The sequence below is a fragment of the Leptodactylus fuscus genome, chromosome 3 (genome assembly GCF_031893055.1).
Source record: "Leptodactylus fuscus isolate aLepFus1 chromosome 3, aLepFus1.hap2, whole genome shotgun sequence".
Classification (NCBI taxonomy): domain Eukaryota; kingdom Metazoa; phylum Chordata; class Amphibia; order Anura; family Leptodactylidae; genus Leptodactylus; species Leptodactylus fuscus.
In genome coordinates this window covers 84,650,296-84,670,585 of record NC_134267.1, presented here as the reverse complement: position 1 = coordinate 84,670,585, position 20,290 = coordinate 84,650,296, and the positions used below count along the sequence as shown (strand labels likewise).

Sequence of the window (20,290 nt, the reverse complement as noted above, 5' to 3'; positions counted from 1 at the left end):
GCAAGTGTCCTCGCGCGCTGGCCACGCCCACATTTTGGCGCTAAGCTAGGGGGCCGCTGTGCTGTCTCCCTATCCCGCCCCCGCAACGCCATGCACCAATCGGAGCTGCGTGTCACTACCTGCGCTGACCTCAGGGCCGACAGTGGAGCCGGAGCCAACTTTTGAGGGTCGCGGTGGCGATTTGGGGTGAGTGAGACGTTTAAAGTAGCCTAAATTTCAAAGCAATCCATTCAGCCATTTGGGTGTGATTGAGGAACAAACATCCAAACACACAAACTTTTCACATTTATAATATTATTAGTAGGATATTAGTAGGATAATATGTATTGAATAAAATCAATAAAAATCTTGAAAAAAAAGTTGTTGTTCACATCAATGTTGTGACAAATTAGCAAAATGCCAAAATAAAAATTTTAAGTGTAAAAAAAGATTTACTGTAGCTGTCAATTTCAGTGTGACACTGAACATTTTACTTTAGCATAACAAATAATTCAACATATTTTCCGCAAGCGAAGCCACGGGTATTCTACTACTTATAATTATATAGCTGGAATCACGCAATATCATCCCCAGATTCCTGACTTATGTGTGGTCCAGTGCGGGTCTGGAGTAGGCCTCAGTCCCAGGTGTGGGTCGTAGGCTCGTTACTGAACCATAAAAGTCTAGTAACGAATAAGTACGTAAACTTATTCCTCCCATTATTTACACAGTGTTAACATAACCACAGACTTGTGAGATAGGACAAGTGATGTTACTCATTGCTCTTTGGGTAGGACAATCAGTTCAGCTAATTACAATTTGCTGATAAAGTCCTGTTATCTTTCTATGTAAACACACAGATAACACTGAGTCCTCTACAAGCATGTGCATATTATCTGATCTGCATAAGTAGTGTTGTTGAGCAAGCTGGGGGGTGGGGGGTGGAATACAGGAAGTTAGAAGAAGAGACAGCAGGCAAACTTCTGAAACGGTGAGATGGGAAAACCTCTATAAAAGTACTTTTATATGTGTTTTAGGGAAAGGAGGGTGATTTTAATTTTATTTATTTTTACTTTTTGTTTAAATTAGTTTTATTGCATTTATTAGACCCCTAGGGGTCTTGAACCGTAGAGTGTCTGATCACTAATGCAATACATTATAATACTAATTACAGATGAGCGAGTACTGTTCGGATCAGCCGATCCGAACAGCACGCACGCATTGAAATGAATGGACGTAGCTGGCACGCCGGGGGTTAAGCGGCTGGCCGGCGTCAAAGCGGAAGTACCAGGTGCTTCCATTCATTTCAATACGTGCGTGCTGTTCGGATCGGCTGATCCGAATAGTACTCGCTCATCTCTAATACTAATGCATTGCAAACTATCAGCATTTGTATGGCAGACAGCATAAAAGCATCAGCGCCAAGTCTCTGCTGTATAATACTACTGAGCAGACACCATATTTAAATAGCTAACATCCCCTGACTTTATCTTGTTATGAAAGTAAACATACATGATGAAAGATGATGTTTACATTAGTGTCAATATGAAGGGACCAGAGTTGTAGCTAGGGGTTCAGTACAGGGGAAAAACACATGCCCAAGTGATCCTCCAACTTAGGCATGCTGATATTCTCACTATATGGTGTCTGTATAGTGGTATATATCGGCTCTACACAGGGCTCCGTAGACCATTTGGATGAATACAGCGCAGTAACATTTAGTGACTTTTCTGACTAATCTTTCACATTTCCAGTCTCTTCCATCTGGACGGCCATGATCACTTCTTCCAATCTCTGTAAAGTTTGCAGCACACACATCTTTGGCTCTTCACGTCCCCCAGCACCTGACATACAGTGTTCTTACTTACGCACCCATCCTAATACTACACCAAATTATAAAATGCCCTCAAAATAATCCTCCCTTATAGTTATAATTCCCCCTCCTAACGACCCCCTTATAATATAATATCTACCACTTTGCAAAAAAATAAGTTATACTTACCTACCAGCGATTTTTTGATGAATGGAGCTGCCACCTCCTCTCTGTCCATGCATAGGATGACTGCGTATTGGTCAGGGGCGTAACTACCGCCATAGCAGCGGAGGCAGCTGCCACAGGGCCCAGGACATTAGGGGCCCGGTGACAGCTGCTACCGCTGCTATCATTATACTCGGGGGTCTTTGCAGACCCCCGAGTATAATGATCGGCGGACCGGGAGAGGGAAGGGAACGTAACAAACACTGTTACTTACCTCTCCACGATCCTGCCAGGCCTCCTTCCTTCTTGTCTGACGTCACATGAACCCGACCTGCTTCCCGGGTCATGTGACGTCCCACGTCATAGAACAAGGACGGCAACGGAGAAGACGGGGACAGGTAAGAAACAGTAATTTTTTATGTTTTATTCCCCTGGGTCTCCGATTATTATACTCTGGGGTCTGAAAAGACCCCAGAGTATAATAATTGTTTATGGGTGTCCACTATGGGCTATAATACTGTGTGCAGGGGCCACTATGGGCTATAATACTGTGTGCAGGGGCGACTATGGGGGATAATACTGTGCGTAGGGGCCACTATGGGGGATAATATTGTGTGCAGGGGCCACTAAGGGACATAATACTGTGTGCAGGGGCCACTATGGGGGATAATACTGTGCGTAGGGGCCACTATGGGGGATAATATTGTGTGCAGGGGCCACTAAGGGACATAATACTGTGTGCAGGGGCCACTATGGGGGATAATACTGTGTGTGCAGGGGCCACTATGGGGGATAATACTGTGCGTAGGGGCCACTATGGGGGATAATATTGTGTGCAGGGGCCACTAAGGGACATAATACTGTGTGCAGGGGCCACTATGGGGGATAATACTGTGCGTAGGGGCCACTATGGGGGATAATATTGTGTGCAGGGGCCACTAAGGGACATAATACTGTGTGCAGGGGCCACTAATGGACATAATGCCGTGTGCAGGGCTTACTAAGGGACATAATACAGTGCGGAGGAGGGGGTCGGTCGCGGTCTTCGGCGACGGTTGGGGGCCCCATGTCAAAAGTTCGCCACGGGGCCCCGCCATTCCTAGTTACGCCACTGGTATTGGTAATGATATACTGGGAAGGGCGGGTTCACACCAGCGCCCGGTCTTCGCTTTCAGGTTTCCACCTTCTACCTGAGAATCTGGACAGGAGACGGAAACCCGGCAGTTAGTTTTCAAACCCATTTATTTGAATGGGTTTGCAAAGTGTCCGCCCATGAGCGTCTTCTGGTCTCCGCGGCGAAACCGTTTTTTTCAACTGGACACAAAGTTGAACATGCAGGACTTTGTGTCCGGTTAAAAAAAAAACGTTTTTACCGCGGAGACCAGTAGACGCTCATGGGCGGACACTGACTTTCGGGTTTCCGTCTCCTGGTGGCAGAAGATGGAAACCCACAAAGCGGAGACCCGGCGCAGATGTGAACCCGCCCAAAGCTGAATGGGGTGGAATTAGAAAAAAAAAAGCATTTGCACCATCCTCTTCTAGGTATCGTTTTTATGGCATTAATTGTACAGAAATAATGACACTATGTCCTGTAGGTCAGTACGATCACGGCAATACCAAATTTATAGAGCTTGTTATGTTTTAACACTTTTACAAGACCCCAAAACTTTTACAAATATTTAAAAAATGATTCGAGTTATTTTGACATCTGTAACTTGTTTCTGCTTCTTGGCACAGACACGGCCATACCTATGTGCTTGTTACTCTTTGTCTTGGTTGTTTGTATTTCAATGCTGGAGTGTATCTGTATATACTTCTGTCACACTCAGAGAAATATCCCCTACAACACAATGGCGGCTTCCCAAAGAAGACGATGCACTCGGCCATTACAATACAGTGAGGCGTTTCCCGGGACTATAAAGAAGGATAATAATGGCATGGCACGTCCACGTCTTGTCATGAAGCAGCCATCACATGAGGTGAGGGATTTCCTCATTTCACAGGCAGCCGCCCGTCATGTGACTCCAGTGCGCCCAGGAAGAGGCTGCAGAGCACTAGCTGTAAGCGCGGGCCGTGGTCGCTATACAACATGCTCCCCCTGCTGGCCGCTTTATTCTTCGTCTCCGTGCAGTCAGGGGATGCGAGAGTCCCCTATGAGCCCACCTGGGAGTCCCTGGATTCCAGGCCCATTCCTGACTGGTTCGATGACGTGAAGTTCGGCATCTTCATCCACTGGGGAGTATTCTCAGTCCCCAGCTTCGGCAGCGAGTGGTTCTGGTGAGGCGGGGAGTGGTGATGGCAGGGGTAAGGTTAGGTCCCTGTGCCTGCTGGAGTGTGCACTGGTCAGAGCTCTAGTGTACATGTGGGAGGAGCCTGACTCATTACATATATGATATTGCATATTACAGCCAGGTCAGCTTTCTGGAGAAAATGTTCACATGATTATTTATTTGCTGATATGTTTTAACATAATCCACAGCGAAAATCTAAAGTACTGCTGCGCCAGGCTGTCAGGCAGAGCCCAGTTCTATATGGGATCATACGTATCACAACGGTTTTGGTCCATATGCTTACTGTTATTATGGATCCAATAAGGGCTAAAATACATTTAAGCAGGTTCATAAAAAACTGGAAAAGCGGAAACCTGTGGTCCCAGGACTTTTCCTACATGTTACAGAGGACCTTTCACCACCTGGGGCACATGCGGTTTTATATACCGCTAGAAAGCCTACAGTGCGGTTAATTCAGCGCACTATTGGCTTTCACGTTCTGTGCCCCTGGTGAAGAGCTATCGGATATGGTGCGGTAGCTCTTCACTGTCAGAAGGGCGTTCTGACAGTGAGATGCTGGGGTGTAGTTTCCAAAACGGGCCACTTTTGGAGAGTTTTCATTGTATTGGTACTCTAGGGGCTCTGCAAATGAGACATGGTAATTGAAAACATCATCTGCTTTTCAAATGCCAAGTTTCGCTCCTTCCCTTGTCTGCACTGCTGTGTGCTCAAACATCAGTTTACACCCACATTGCAAACTGTGAGATACAATTTTTACTTTAAGGGCCCCTTCACACGGAGTATACGCTCGCTGATTCTGAATATGTAACACGTTCTGAATCAGCGCCGTTAAAACAGATCCCATTGCTTTCTATGGGAGCCGGCAAACGTGCGCTCCCCATAAAAATGAATGGGCTGCTTTTTTCCTTATTGCTTTCAATGTGATGCGCTTTCTATGTCGGCATGTCAAAAGTTTGCCACGGGGCCCCGCTATTCCTAGTTATGTCACTGATGTCATCCATATGCTGTCCATGCTTCCGTGGGGCCAGTGAGCATGGTCCGCAAAACTGACAAAAATAAAACTTTTCTTGAGTTTTACTCACGGCCCCATACATGAGACTGAAAATATATAGCTGTGTGTTTGAGGCCTTACAAATTAATGAGTCAGAGTGATAGCCATGAAAAACACAGCTAGCACACTGACTGTGCACAAGGTCATGTGCATGATGTCTCTGCCTAAGGGCTAGTTCACACGTGGGCAAAGGGGCGGATCTTGACAGCGGATTTCGCTTCAAAATCCGCCCCTTTACAATGGTGGTCTATGCAGACCGCCAGACTTCTTTTCTCCGCTAGCGGCGGGCTGCTGCTAGCGGAGAAAAGAAGCGACCTGCCCTATCTTCAGGCGGAAGCCTCCTATGTCGGCTCATTCATTTGAGCCGACAGCGGAGGGGAAAGCCACAACCGCGATGGTCGCGGCAGGCGGGTTTTGACCAGAGAGAGACGCGTCTCGCCGCGTCTCTCTTGGTGTCAAAACCTGTGCGGGCAGTTCACGTAAGAACTAGCCCTAAGGCTGGATTTAGGCATCATGCACATGACCATGTATAACCAGCAGTGTGCAAAATACAGCTCCATGTTCAGTTTTTGTGATCAGTACGTCATCAATGCTGTATGTCCGCATATGCGGTCAGTATTATATTAGTGTGTCATCCGTATTTGCAGATCTACAAAAATTAATCCATGGGTAGCAAGGTAACTGAAGATTATTGTACTGTTTTCTGTTTCCCAGAGGCTTCTATTGGCTAATCCTTGCTGCTAACACTGAGCAGAATAAGACATGCTCTGAATTTTGTGACACAGACTTGTGACCCACACAAGGACCCATGGGATACACAGTAATGTGTATGGGTCCATTAAAAAAGGAAAAACCAGGATAGCACCTGGTCGTATGCATGAGGCCTTAGGTGACATGCACACAACCATGTGCATGTCGCTGGCCCATGATTGAGAAGCATGTACAGCACACTGATATAATTAATGGTTGTATGACCTAGTTAGACTATTGTTTCCTACTGATGGACGTTTGTGCCTTTAGTTCTGAGTGATTATAACTTTAGTTGCACTATTGCTACATTTAGAATAAGAATGTCCCAAGCTCTCAATTATTAAAAACATAATAAATCTCTATATCCATGACTGCTTTTATTTTAGAGCGATGTTCTAAACCTAGAACTTCTTGGCAGCCTGTACTAGTTTGCATTGGTGGCACCAGACAACTCATTACTTAACATACTGTCAGTATTGTCAGAACCATAGAGTAAGGCTACAGCAAGTCTTTCTGTTTTTCGCAGCTAGCACACTGACTGATTCATTTCTATGGCCAAATACACATGCTGTGTATGAGGCAGTGAGCCACTTTGAGATCTGTCCATTTTGGGGCCCAAGCTCAGTGAGAACTGGGAATGGGCCTGTGGAGTCATGGACAGCAGTCGGATGTCATCCATATGCCGTCTGTGCTGTTCAACCATGGTCTGGCTACATGGATACAAGGTTTGTGGTTGGACGGCACAAAGATAACATTCATGTTCCTCCTGTGGCTCCAGAGCTCTATTCACTGCTCTGTGAACCCGAGCCGCAAACCTGATAGGATTAGGACCTGTCCTGATTTATGCCCTGGACTTGCGCTCTCATAAACGGTTGTGTGTGGTTCCATAGACATTAATTGGTCAGTGTGCTAGCCGTGAAAAATACAGCGAACATACTGACAATACACATGGTTGTGTGCAAGAGCCCTAAAGTTGTGAGAGAATGAGGGGGTCAATATGATTGGTGAGGATCAGGAAAATAAACTATGCAAATCTCCATGAAGAATGGCCATTTTTCATGCCCAATTACACTAATGGGACACAAATACATGTACTGTTTGTCATGGAATACAAATATAATATTTTTCTTCCACAGTATCACAGTAGCTTCCAACAACTGTGTGAAATGTACGGTTGTCTTTTAACACAAATAAACCTGGAATGTGTCCTAGATGTGAATGCGGTATCTTAATTTAGAAGTTTCTATTGGTAACAAGAAATCTATATTTAGATGAACAGATTATTTTCTGTTACTAGGCTACATTATAAAGGAAAATTGTCACCAGGAAACTCGATATGAATCCAACCTCAGTGGATTGCAGAGGATGTAATGCTGAGCACCATTATACTTTAGCTTGTCCAGTGTGCACAATTTCCTTGAAAAACTCATTCTTAGAAATATGCAAATGCACCTCGAATGCATTGGGTGCCATATTTTCAAACCTGACTTAAAGGCTCTTTCTTTAACCCCTTCTGACGCAGCCATTTTTCAATTTCAATTTTTTTACTTCCCCTCTTCCAAAACATTTGACTTTTTAAAAAAAAAAAAAAAATTCTGTCCATAGAGTCATATGATGGCTTTATTTTTGTGGGACAAATTGTACTTAAAGAGGACCTTTCATCAGATTGGGCAAGGCCGTTCCATATACTGCTGAAAAGCCGACAGTGCACTGAATTCATCTGTGCCTCGGGTAAAGCGCTATCAGTCCCGGTACCGTAGCGCTTTAAAGTCAGAAGGGCGTTCTGACAGTCAGTCAGGTACGTCCTCCTTCACAGCAGTGTCTATCGCTCTGTATAGTGTGAGCGGGGAGGAACGCCCCCTCTCTCTGCTCACACAGCTCGTACATAGATGAGTATTATCGGGAGGGGAGGGGGCGTTCCTCCCCGCTCAAACTATACAGCGCAATAGGCGCTGCTATGGAGAAGGACATTCCTGACTGACTGTCAGATATGCCCTTCTGACTGTAAAGTGCTATGGTACCAGGACCGATAGCGCTTTACACTGGGCACAGATCGGGAAAGCCGATAGTGCGCTGAATTCAGCGCACTGTCGGCTTTCCAGCAGTATATGGAACTGCCTGTGCCCAATCTGATGAAAGGTCCTCTTCAATAATGGTAACATTTAATAGTCTGCACAATGTACTGGAAAAAAAAATTCTGAATGGTGTAGAACAGGGGTAGGCAACCTTTTTAGTTCAGCGTGCTGATTTAAATTTAAAAATTGAAAGATAAGGTAAGGCTAACAACCCCTACACTATAGTCATATAGCACAAGCCATAACACAGTGGTGATGTCATACTGTGCTCCCGACACATGCCTTTACTGCTGTTTACCTTTACACACCTGTACTTTTCCATTAGAAGCAATGTAAGTACATTTGTAACCCACAATTAGTGGTAAATATATATGACTGGTAGAAGAGCGAGGTAACACCTGTAGAGAGCTGACACGCTTTGTACCTGGATGCTGTATCTAGTCCCTGTCCCAGGGACTTTCACTTATCTGTAAACGCAGATCAATTTTGGCCACTTTTGAATGCAAAACCCAAGCCAGGAATTAATGAGTGTCACACTTACCCCAAAGTGACAGCACTGGTGCCCGGGAACTAGATTTGGCTATAGCCTACCTGGGTACACAGTGTGTTACCACCCAAAAAGAAACACCCTAAGGCTAAGACCCACATTGCGGAAACGCAGCTTCTTTTGTTGCAGATTTTGCTGTGGTTTTTTTTTTTGAGCCAAAGCCAAGAGTGACTACAGATGGAATTGGAAATCTCTTATACTTCTAACTTCTGCTGAATCTAGTCCTGGCTTTGGCTCAAAAAAACAGCAGAAAAATCAGTAACAAAAAAAGATGCGTTTCCGCAACGTGGGGCCCCAGCCTAAGGCTCCACGTTGCGGAAACACAGCTTTTTTTTGTTGCAGATTTAGCTGCGTTTTTCTGAGCCAATGCCAGGAGTAGATTGATTAGAAGGGAGATGTATAAGAAGCTTCCTAGGTATTTTCCATTCCTTCTGTAGCCATTCTTGGCTTTGGCTCGAAAACCGCAGCAAAATCTGCAATAAAAATTCTGCTTTTCTGCAACGTGAGGCGTCAGCCTTAGGTCTCCTGCACACAAATGGCACGGATGTGGTTTTCACTGATCTCAACATTAAAAATGAATTGATAGGGCCGCAAATGCAGACAGATATAGGGCAGGTATAGGACACATATAAGACCTGCTCCATAATTTTCAGCTCTTCAATTTGGCCAGGACACAAGGCTGCAAAACCGACGGCATCTATGTGTATAGGCTCATTGAAACCCCATATGTCTCATATTAATAGCAGTTAACCCCATCATGTCCCTCACATTAACACCTGTGTGCCTCACATAAGACTTATTGATATGTAAGGCATATGGAGGTAATTAGGTATCTCCATTATTAAGGTCTTTTATTACTTCCATATATCTAACATATATTAGTAACCCTTATTAGGCGCACGGGGGTTAATGTGATGGACATGATGTGGTTAATTGCTATTAATGTGAGGCACATGGAGTTACTAAAACTAAATTAATAATCCCAAATGCCTGACATTACTAGGAATAGTAAGCCTAACATGTACCTGGTGTGTTTTCTTTTCAATTTGCTGTATGGAGCTCTCCGCTCTTCCTCGTCTTTGCAAGAGCTCATCACTGTAGCAGGCAGGGTCCTCGTGCCGCACAGTGTGAGCTCCGCCTCCTGGGCTTTCCTCTCTCTAGCAAGAGAAGGGGGAGCGTCCTATATCACTGCTGTAGCAAAGCACTAAAGGATGCTCCCTCTTCTCTTAATATATGCAAGTCTGGTGCTAGCTGACGTGCCAGCAAAATATGCTATGTGTTGCCGACCTCTGGTGTAGAATTAGAGAAAAACTGCGTTTGTGCAACTTTCTTTTTTTTTAATGTAGATTGTGACCCCCATGTAGGGATCACAATGTACATTTATTTTCCTATCAGTAGGTCTTTGTAGAATGGGAGGAAATCCATACAAACAGTGGGAGAACATACAAACTCCTTGCAGATGTTGTTCCTGACGGGATTCAAACCCAGGACTCCAGCGCTGCAAAGCTGCAGTGCCAACCACTGAGCCACCGTGTTGCCCCTATCGTTTGTGCAACTTTCTTATGGGCATTGTTATTACGGCGTTGACTGTAGCTAAAATGACATGTCCCCCATATTCTATGGTTCGCATAAGGTTATTTAATTTTCCCATTGTAGGGTGCATTCACACTGAGTAAACGCTAGCTTATTCTGAACGTAAAACACGTTCAGAATAAGCGGCGTCTAAAGCAGCTCCATTCATTTCTATGGGAGCGGGGATACGAGCGCTCCCCATAGAAATGAATGGGCTGCTTCTTTCACTCCGTGCAGTCCCATTGAAGTGAATGGGGAGTGCCGGCGTATACGGCAAGCTCTGCTCATGCCGGAGCGTACACACCGGCACTCCCCATTCACTTCAATGGGACTGCACGGAGTGAAAGAAGCAGCCCATTCATTTCTATGGGGAGCGCTCGTATCCCCGCTCCCATAGAAATGAATGGAGCTGCTTTAGACGCCGCTTATTCTGAACGTGTTTTACGTTCAGAATAAGCTAGCGTTTACTCAGTGTGAATGCACCCGTAGTGTGGATTCGCATTGAAAATCTAGCTTGCTTGGTTTTTTTTTTTGTCCTCTTTAACCATTCTGATGTCACATATTAATCTTCTACTGTAGTAGCCATTAGCTGTACTTTTGTGTGTGTGTTTGTTGTCAGTTCTCCCTAAATTCGGTGGTTATATATATATATATATATATATATATATATATATATATATATATATATATATATATATATAGCTAAATTATTTATTTTTCTTTGTAAGGTGGTATTGGGAAGGATGTAAGTCGGAGGCATATGTCAACTTTATGTCAAAGAATTACCCCCCTGGTTTCCGCTATGAAGACTTTGGGCCTCAATTTACTGCTGAATTCTACGATCCAAAGCAATGGGCAGAAATTTTACAAGAGTCCGGTGCCAAGTATGTTGTCCTGACTTCAAAACACCATGAAGGTAAAATATTGACGGTTTATGATTTTTGCTGCAATTTTATTGCCAATTTGCTACAGACTCCTTGCTTAAAACAGTTCAAAGCACTTACAGATAATAAAGATTTATATTATTTTGGATATTGTTTTATTTACATTTTTTTTACTGAGTAGGAAAAATAAAGATTACATCAGAATGTTTCCCTTGAACAGTTGCAGTAGATTATTTTAACAAATTATTGGTACACTGAAAAAGTTCAAGAGGACACTTTCACCAAAGCACATGTAAAAGTATTTCAGAGTTACATATTACAATAGAACAATTAGCATATTCTAAGTGATACAATAAAATGAGCAATGCTCAAGGTAATACTTCCAGATCTAGATCTCGTCACAAACAAATTCAGACAGATACAAAAAGGAAGATTAGACAAGACAAACGTAGAAGGCCATGTTGATCGAAATTTTTACTGTTGCCTCCACCATTTTTGACTAGTCTGAAATCTCAAGCACCATGCCCTTGTCGTCTTCCCACCTTAGCATATAAAACAGTTTTCTTGGCAGGGATCAACAAAGTCCCATATATATTAGAAATGGTGTCCCCAAATCATAGACCACTGAAGACATAAGGATTAAAAAGTTGAGGATATACTAAGGACTCCCTTATCTGTCTTAAGACTGTTAATAAAAAGAGTGATTTACTAAAGGCAGATATTGTATTCTTATGATGATTTATTTATTTTATGATTTTGCTGCAGATGGAAACAGTAAAATCAAAAGTGGAAATCTGCTGAAAATCACCATTTTACGTAAACCATTTTATTGAAGATCTGCAATTTTTTTTTTTTTACCATTTGTTCTATTATGCTTTGTAGATTTTCATTGCAACATATCTACAATCGTGCATCTAAGTATAGCCTTTTGTGTTTGTTTTTTTTCCTCCTAAATTTTAGAAATGAGTATAATTTCTTATTTTCTTTAAAGGTTACACCTTATGGGGCTCCAAATTTTCTTGGAACTGGAACTCCTTGGATGTTGGATCAAAGCGTGACCTAGTTGGTGAGCTGGCAAATGCCATTCGGCAGAGTACAGATTTGCACTTTGGACTTTACCACTCCCTTTTTGAGTGGTTCAATCCTCTTTTTCTGACTGATAAACAGAATGCTTTCCAGACATGCTATTTTCCAAATAGTAAGTCATTACCTGAATTATATGAAATTGTAATAAAATATAAGCCAGAAATTCTTTGGTCAGATGGAGATGGTGATGCCCCAAGTACCTACTGGAACAGCACTGGATTCCTTGCTTGGCTCTATAATGAAAGGCAAGTTAACGGTCTTTATAGTCCCTATAAAGATTTGTTTGGAGTGTAAATTAGATGTGATCTTTGGAGATTCAAAAGCTTAGACTTCCACTCTTCCTATGAACAATGGATATGTTGTGGTGTATACATCGTCACTTTCCATTGATATTGATTAAATATAGGGAAAAAGCAGAGATGATGCAATTTATTTCATGTTTTTTTTTGGCATTAATAAATTGAAATTGTAGCTAATTTTACCCATATCTTTATATTTTTCACCCATTATAGCCCAGTTAAAGATGTCGTAGTAACTAATGACCGTTGGGGATCTGGCTGCATCTGTAAGCATGGTGGCTATTACACATGTAGTGACCGCTATAATCCTGGCCACCTACTGCCTCACAAATGGGAGAACTGTATGACCATTGATAAGCGCTCCTGGGGATATAGGAGGAATGCATTAATATCAGAATTATTGACAATTGAAGAACTGGTACAGGTAGGTCTAAGTCTGAACACATGCAAAACCTAACATGATTGACAGCACATGTAAACTTATATAAATATCAGGGTCTATAATATTGATAGCCTTTCCTGACCATAGATAAGAAAGATCATCAATATCAGAATCTCCACTTATCTGTATGTACTGACTTGTTTATTATTTCAGGGAAAAATGCTTTAATTTATGCTTACACTAGGTTCACTCTAGCGACGGCTCTCCGTCATTCAGGTCCTTCCGGGGACTCAAACAAGGGAAAGTGGACCATTAAAACAGATGGAGCCACGAGGACTCCATTAACTATAATGGAGTCAATTGGTAGTCCGTCGTGTTGAAACTGAAAGCAGGGAGGAAGAAAGTCTTCTGTGCAGGACTTTTTTTTTTTTTCTGCCAATCTTTAGTGGTCCCGCTACAAACAGAGACTCCACCGCAAATGTGAACCCAGCTTTATTTCTCTTTCTTGCCAGTTTTCTTTTTGTTGCTTCTTAAGTATTTTGAAAATGTTTTTAATGGGTTTAGAGTTTGTAGAGTTTTTTTTGTTGTACTGCTAAGCAATAACATGCTACTTGTATTTTAACAGGCGTTAGTTGAAACTGTATCATGTGGTGGAAACCTACTAATGAATATTGGCCCCACTCATGATGGTCGAATTCCTGTTATATTTGAAGAGCGTTTGAAACAGATGGGGAAATGGCTTAAAGTTAATGGAGAAGCCATTTATAGTACAAAGCCTTGGAGAGCACAAAATGATTCAGTGACACCAGGAATTTGGTAGGAGCCATGTTTTCTGAAAATGCTTTCAAATACTTTGGCTATAATTTGCTTAGCTCACCTTTTAAGCACCTTCAGTTTACTTTGTAACCCTGTACGGTACTGTCACAAAGTCATTTTTTGGTTTGCTCATTCTGCAGTAACCCTTTGGAGGCAATCCAGAGAATAAGTGTAATTGTTGTCAGCAATGGCCAAAACACTCAACCAATGCCTACACACCTCCTGAGTTGGTGCACTTTTGAGGGGGTTTGCAGGTACCTGATGGTGTTGGTAGTAGTTCCTCCAGTTTACTTCCAGTTCTAGTTAGTCTTCAGTCTTACTAAGCCAGGTGATGATATTCGGAAGGGACCATGGTGGTAGGTGCCGTAATTAGTTCATAAGATGATGGAACAGCAAACCATACAGCTTTCAGACAAATGGAGAAGTATAATGGGAGTTCCATTGTAGGAAGGGAATGAGCTAGGTAATGGTTCTAGCCAGGGATGCCCAGTCCACATATCTAGTGTCAGATAGCTCTAACTCCACTTTATCTAACTCTCTATAGAGCTGTAATCAGCTATACTCAGAATAACCCTTCTTATCGTGTAGGAGGCTTGGCCTATGGCCTGGGGTTCTGACAGACCTCAGATTTTTTTTCCCATAATGGCATGTGTAGTTTTCCACACCTCTCTAAAAGCAGCATACACTTTATCCCTGTCTCAGGGTTGTAGCAACATGGGCTAGGCACAGTGGCACAAACAGTATGCAACATAAGTAGAAATATTTAAGTGTCCACTGGAATTCTCTAGTTATATTAATTTTCTGCTGTTTATGGTGTGACTAAAACTCATTAGTTTTTTTAGGGCATAATAAGGCTCTGTATACCTGCAGTATTTTCTACATTTTTTTCCCCTCTCGTTGCATTCATGGTTACTGCACATTAAAGGGGTTTTCCCTTAGGAGGATGGATAATATATTTGGTAATGAAACCGTAGCATTCATTTGTGGCCACAACTCCATTCATTTCACTTTGTACTTGGCTATCTTTGTCAGACCTAGAGAAGTGAATGTAGCAGTGACTTGGACACAATACAGAGCATGTACACAATACAACTCCATTCACACAGGGTCCCATGTCTCAGTGAATAAACCCCGGCAATCAGACAGAAATCCTTTATCCTTGCGATACGTGCAAATACGAAAATCCTGTTAATGACCATAGTGGAGACAAAAACAAGCTAGCTGTTTTCTTATATGTATAGACTATAATGGAGAGTGACTGTACATGTGCCGCCAACCTAGTGTAGTTGTTTATTAAAAAACAAAACATAAATATTTTTTTTTCTCTTTCCACTTCCCTACAGTTTGTGCAAGAGATAAGATCAAAGTCATTGAGGTCTGTGGAGGAGAGCAATTTATAAGGAGATGTGCCTGTAGCTTGATAGTAAGAAATAATCAGCTCTGTGGTGAGATCATACTGATCTGACTTTTCTCTATGCTTTCTGCCTTTGCCTTCTCCTCCTCCTCGACAGGCTTGAATGAGCTATGGTTTTCTCCGTGTATGGACATATTCAGAAACAGTGAGGGATAGGGGAGGGATGTAACACAATAAAGAATAATTTTTCTTTAGGTATACTTTGAGAAATACTAAAACAGTGTTTATTTAAAAGGTATACATACAAATCGCAAGAGCAGGCTGTGTACGCAATATTCCTGAAGTGGCCGACCAATTGGAAAATAATCCTTGGAGAACCCAGATCGTCTATTGGGAAAACAGAGGTCAGTAATTGTTTTGGGTTATATGTCCGCTGAGAGGCAGAAGGGCATACTATAGGTGGCTGAATTTTATTTAAAAAAAAAAAAAAAAGGAAGCAAATGTATATAAGTTGACCGTTTAGAAAGATGGAAAGGTACACTTAGACTTTTCCAAAAAACTAATCAGTATTCTGATAACCACCAGATACTGTGAACCATTCCAGTATCTGATGTAAACTGTCTCAGTATCTTTTAACATTAGGAAGTTTGTTAAGGGGTTCCGCTAAATTGCTGCCGCACCAGCACCTCCCACGGCAAGATCAGGGGGTTCTGGTATCCGTATTCTGCAGCCTGGGGTTTGGCCAGTGACCTCAGGCTGCCTGAAGAACCCATTATCTGGTTGATCCTGCCGGGACTAGAAAAAGTCAGCCTATTTCCATCAAATTTCCACATTTTTTAAAAATAAATACAAAAATTTTGATCAATATTTACCACTAACATGAAGTACAATGTATCATGAAAAAACAGTCCCAAAATCACTTGTGTAAGTTATAGTGTCTCAGTTATTGCCATATAAAGAGACATATGTCAGTTTTGAAAAATGAGGCCTGCTGAGGCACTTTTAGACCTGGTACTTAACCAGTTAAAGGGGTATTCACATGAACTTAATTATATTTATAGATAATTAAAAGTTAAACATTTTTGCAAATATAAGTAGTTAAAAATTCTGCAGGGTTTAAAGGGATTCTACCATTAAAACCCTTTTTTTTTTTTTTGTGGATAAGACGTTGGAATAGCCTTTAGAAAGGCTATTCGTCTCTTACCTTTAGAACAGGCTCCAGCGACGCCTCTATCTTATGCTGGATCCTCCCCTTCTTTCGTCAACTTTCTTCGGCGTCACCTCAGACGCCTGCGCAGTTGGCTCTGCCAATGAGACACTAGTAGAGCTGACTGTGCATAATTGCGGCCTCGGAAATACGGCCGCCGGCCGGCATGTGCAGTTGGCTCTACTAGTGTCTCACTGGCAGAGCCAACTGCGCAGGCGTCTGAGGTGCCGAAGAAAGACGACGAAAAAAGGGGAGGATCCAGCGGAAGATAGAGGCGTCGCAGGATTGTGTTCTCGAGCAGCAGTGGGGACGCCCCCATTGCATTTCCAGCGCTGGGACCTGGCCCCATTGCTGCCAGAGAACTAATTTGCATACCGGTAAAAACCAGTATTTCTAAGGAACTGCGTGGCGGAGATCACATCTAAAGGTAAGAGACGAATAGCCTTTCTAAAGGCTATTCCGACGTCTTATCCACAAAAAAAAGGGTTTTAATGGTAGAATCCCTTGAAAGATTTTCTCTAATCATCTGGTGGTGATCGTTATCTTGATCGGTTGCCTGTGGATACGACCACAAATGCAGAAACTTTCTATGGTCTGGGACTTGTCAGGAACCCAGCTATGATTTTCTTATTGTAGCTGGGTTATCGTGCTGCAATGTTTTGGCTCAAAGTGCCTGTTTTAATCATGTTTGAAACAGGCTCTTTGAGCCAAAACATCGCAGCATGAGGCAATAGACATCCTTCACTTTTTCACCACATACTTTTTGGTGTGCCGCCTGTCTTTTTGAAGATATATACATGTCTCTAAATTTCAGGTACTTCTCTTTTTGTCTTTTCTATTATACTTTTCAATAATCTTTTCAATAAATGGTACTAAATGTTAAATAAACCTGGCACTCATTTTGACCATTGGAAGTGATAAGGACATCCCTCTTTCCAGAAGTGCAATGGGTTATTTATTATGGAACTTGGTCCAGAACATACACCCTGGGTACCTGGCGCTATTTTATTTACTGTATGTAGTATCTTTGGTGGACTCTTGGTGTCCTATCATCCATCAATTGTGGCTTGGGTTGATCAGCTTTTAATTTTGTGATATGGCCTTGTAACTGTATATATTACGTTATATTTTATTCATAATCACCCGGTCCTAATGTTAGGTTACATATCTGCTGTAGTCTTCAAAAACAAAAAAACGAAAACAATTTGGTAGAGCTCAGTGACATTCGTAAATTTTGAAAATGTTTTCTTAAAGACGACCTTTAGGTTCTCTAAGATATGGAGTGTTATATACTGTTGCAAGCCTACACTTGTGCACTTTCAGTTGTGCAGGCATCTATCCTAGTTCCAGGGTTACTCATACCATTAGATTTGGCTACTGATATCGCTGCACTATCCCTGGAATGGGGACAGATACCGGCAAAACTGATAGTACACTGAATCTTAGAGGACCTTTCAAGTCCTCCAACTCCCTACAAGGATGGAATAAAAAATGGTTGCCCATTTCCTCCAGTCACAGCACAACTTTAATTTTATTGTTTACCTCTGAAAAATGAATGTTAATTTGTGATTGATTACTATGGGCAACAATGTCATTTGTATTGTGGGATCAATAAGAAAAAAATAGTTCATTATTGAAATTTGATTTTTAAATGGCGTTGTTTGTTCCAGGTTCATCTGGTTGGATATGAAGGAAAACTAAAATGGTTGCCAGCAGGAGAGAAAGGAATGATTATATCATTGCCAACACTCAGTCCTACAGAAATGGTATCCCCATGGGGTTGGACACTGAAGATCACTAACCTGAATGAAACTGTTATAACACCAAGGCACCGGATAAAGTTCTGATTCCTGTAAAGGTTGAAAACTGCAAGTTTAGCACATTAAATGGGGAAAATTTACCTTTTGATATCCAGTGGAACACTATGCTTATAGAATAACGTAATAGTGTTGTACTTTTTTTTTTTTTTTTTAATAAAAAAAAAAAAAAAAGTGGTTTGTTGCTGTTTTTTTTTTCACTTTTCCATCACAGGAGCCCTTTCCAGTGGTATGAAGAACCTTAATCACATATATAAAAACATAAGTGCTTGATTAATACATTTTCCCACACTTGCAAATTTCAGTAACTTAAAAAAGATGGGTTTATTTGTAATATTATGGCAATTTAAGGTATCAACTTCTATACTATACATTTAGGGGCGTTCACACTACTGTTAGTGACACTACTAGCATCTGTTACAAAATGTTAACAATGGACACTTAGGCTAGGTTTACACAGAGGAAACTGCCACTGATTTGGAAGTGGATTTTGTCCCTGAATGGGAGGCAGAGATGGCAGAAAGACGTCTTTCTCGATCTTGCAGCGGATTTGGGAGTCCCTGCTGATTAGTCCCATTTATCCGGGCCTAAACAGCATAAGAAAGCCACAACAGAATGCCAATGCCCTGCATCCCGGCTAAGGGGATCCCATAGGATGCTTTATTAAACCTACGTAGGTGTCCTGTACTTACTGTAGCGCCCAGCTCTCTATTAATAAGTACAGGACACCTAAATACAGGGTTCTAATGAATACTCTTCATAAGTTAATGGAGAGTTAATGACTCATTTGAGGCTGTGTGCTCTTTACTGATATAATCAAAGACACACACTCTCCAAATGAAGTTTTAAGACAGAGGTAGATTTTAGGACCTTCTGTTTTAATCAACTATGATAGTGTAATTGATGATGACTTAGTCTGGAAATGCTGGGACTTGTAGTTCCATGACTCAGGTTCACTGAATACACTACTTTCTTTCCATCAATATTTACCTAGGTACATTCCTCTATGAGAGGATGGATGCTGATTATGATACTACATTACTGTGAGATCACTTAAAAACAGAGATAACAATCTCCTTTAGTCTGTCTGGATGCTCGGACAGCATCCTGGTCACCTAGCCACAAGGGACGGATGTATCTAGTCAATCAGATTGGCCGCTAGCTATGATGTGAGGAGGAGGTCAGGACTTAGGCCCAGGACTGCCCTATTTATACCCGAGCACTACAAACGCTCTGTGTATGCTATTCTAAGTACTTGTGCCCACCACTAGGACACCAGGAACTGCAGTTTTAACTGCATTCATCTATCGGCTTACCTATAGCAGCCTACTGGACTTAACTGCTTCCCTCCATGGAAATACTGAAGCATGTTGGGAGTTTTAGTTTCACAGCAGCTGGAGTGCCAAAGGTTGCTAACCTGGTGTAGAGTTATACTTAGAAAATGTACAATACGGCCGGTCTGTACAAAAAAAAAAAAAAAAGTCTTAGGCTGAAGCCCCACTTTGCGGAAATGCAACTTTTTTGTTGCGTTTTTTTGAGCCAAAGTCAGGAGTGGATTGAGCAGAAGGTAGAAGTATAAGAACTTCCTGTATATTTCCTATTCCTTTTGTAGCCACTCCTAGGTTTGGCTCAAAAAAACACAGCAAAATCTGCAACAAAAGAAGCTGTGTTTCCGTAACGTGGGGTTTCAGCCTTAGGTCGATATTGAAGTATATCATTAGAATATAGGTTGACTAAAACATAACTTTTATTCATTATATTGTATTAAAAACATCAGAACATAGCAACAAGAAATGGTGTTACGTATGTATAAGAATGCAATTGACCACTTGATATAATGCAGTTTCCATAGTATGAGACCATTAACTGCTGGTATAATATAATAGTATCTGAGTAGTTTATAGAAAAAAGACCATCCTCCTCTCTTCCCGTTTAGCCCTTACATTGTCTGGGCTCAGCAGGAGAGTGCCTCTATCAGCTTCAGTTAGAATACATGTACTAACTATAATTCAATGTAAGGCTGGATTCATATCTGCCTTGGAGTCTTCATAGGTCTCTTTCAGTATAAAATCGGCAGAGATATAGCGAACTCCCTTACAGTTTATAGTCATTTTCTGCATGTAAGCGCTTTTTAAATGGATTCTACCATTAAAAACTTTTTTTTTTCTAGTTGACACGTCAGAATAGCCTTAAGAAAGGCTA

The 20,290-nt window shown here is 41.9% G+C and overlaps 1 protein-coding gene across 2 annotated transcripts; it reads left to right on the top strand.

The window, feature by feature from the left end:
• Nucleotides 1-4,033: 4,033 nt before the first annotated feature.
• FUCA2 (alpha-L-fucosidase 2) lies at nt 4,034-18,153 on the top strand. 2 transcript variants are annotated; one of them, XM_075267886.1, is made up of 7 exons: nt 4,034-4,234; nt 10,972-11,159; nt 12,119-12,458; nt 12,726-12,936; nt 13,520-13,710; nt 15,360-15,468; nt 17,942-18,153. In XM_075267886.1, exons 1-7 carry the CDS (start codon nt 4,047-4,049, stop codon nt 18,116-18,118), a joined length of 1,404 nt encoding a protein of 467 aa, XP_075123987.1. In that variant the 5' UTR covers nt 4,034-4,046; the 3' UTR covers nt 18,119-18,153. The 2 variants fall into 2 exon arrangements, with proteins under 2 accessions (XP_075123987.1, XP_075123988.1); XM_075267887.1 differs by having other exon boundaries at nt 12,119-12,469; nt 12,737-12,936.
• The last annotated feature ends 2,137 nt before the right edge of the window (nt 18,154-20,290 follow it).

Coding starts and splice junctions, on each gene's coding strand:
- FUCA2 (XM_075267886.1), top strand. CDS start 4,047: ATGCTCCCCCTGCTGGCCGCTTTATTCTTCGTCTCCGTGCAGTCAGGG. Junction 4,235..10,971: donor TTCGGCAGCGAGTGGTTCTG/GTGAGGCGGGGA, acceptor TTTCTTTGTAAG/GTGGTATTGGGAAGGATGTA. Junction 12,937..13,519: donor CAATTGAAGAACTGGTACAG/GTAGGTCTAAGT, acceptor GTATTTTAACAG/GCGTTAGTTGAAACTGTATC.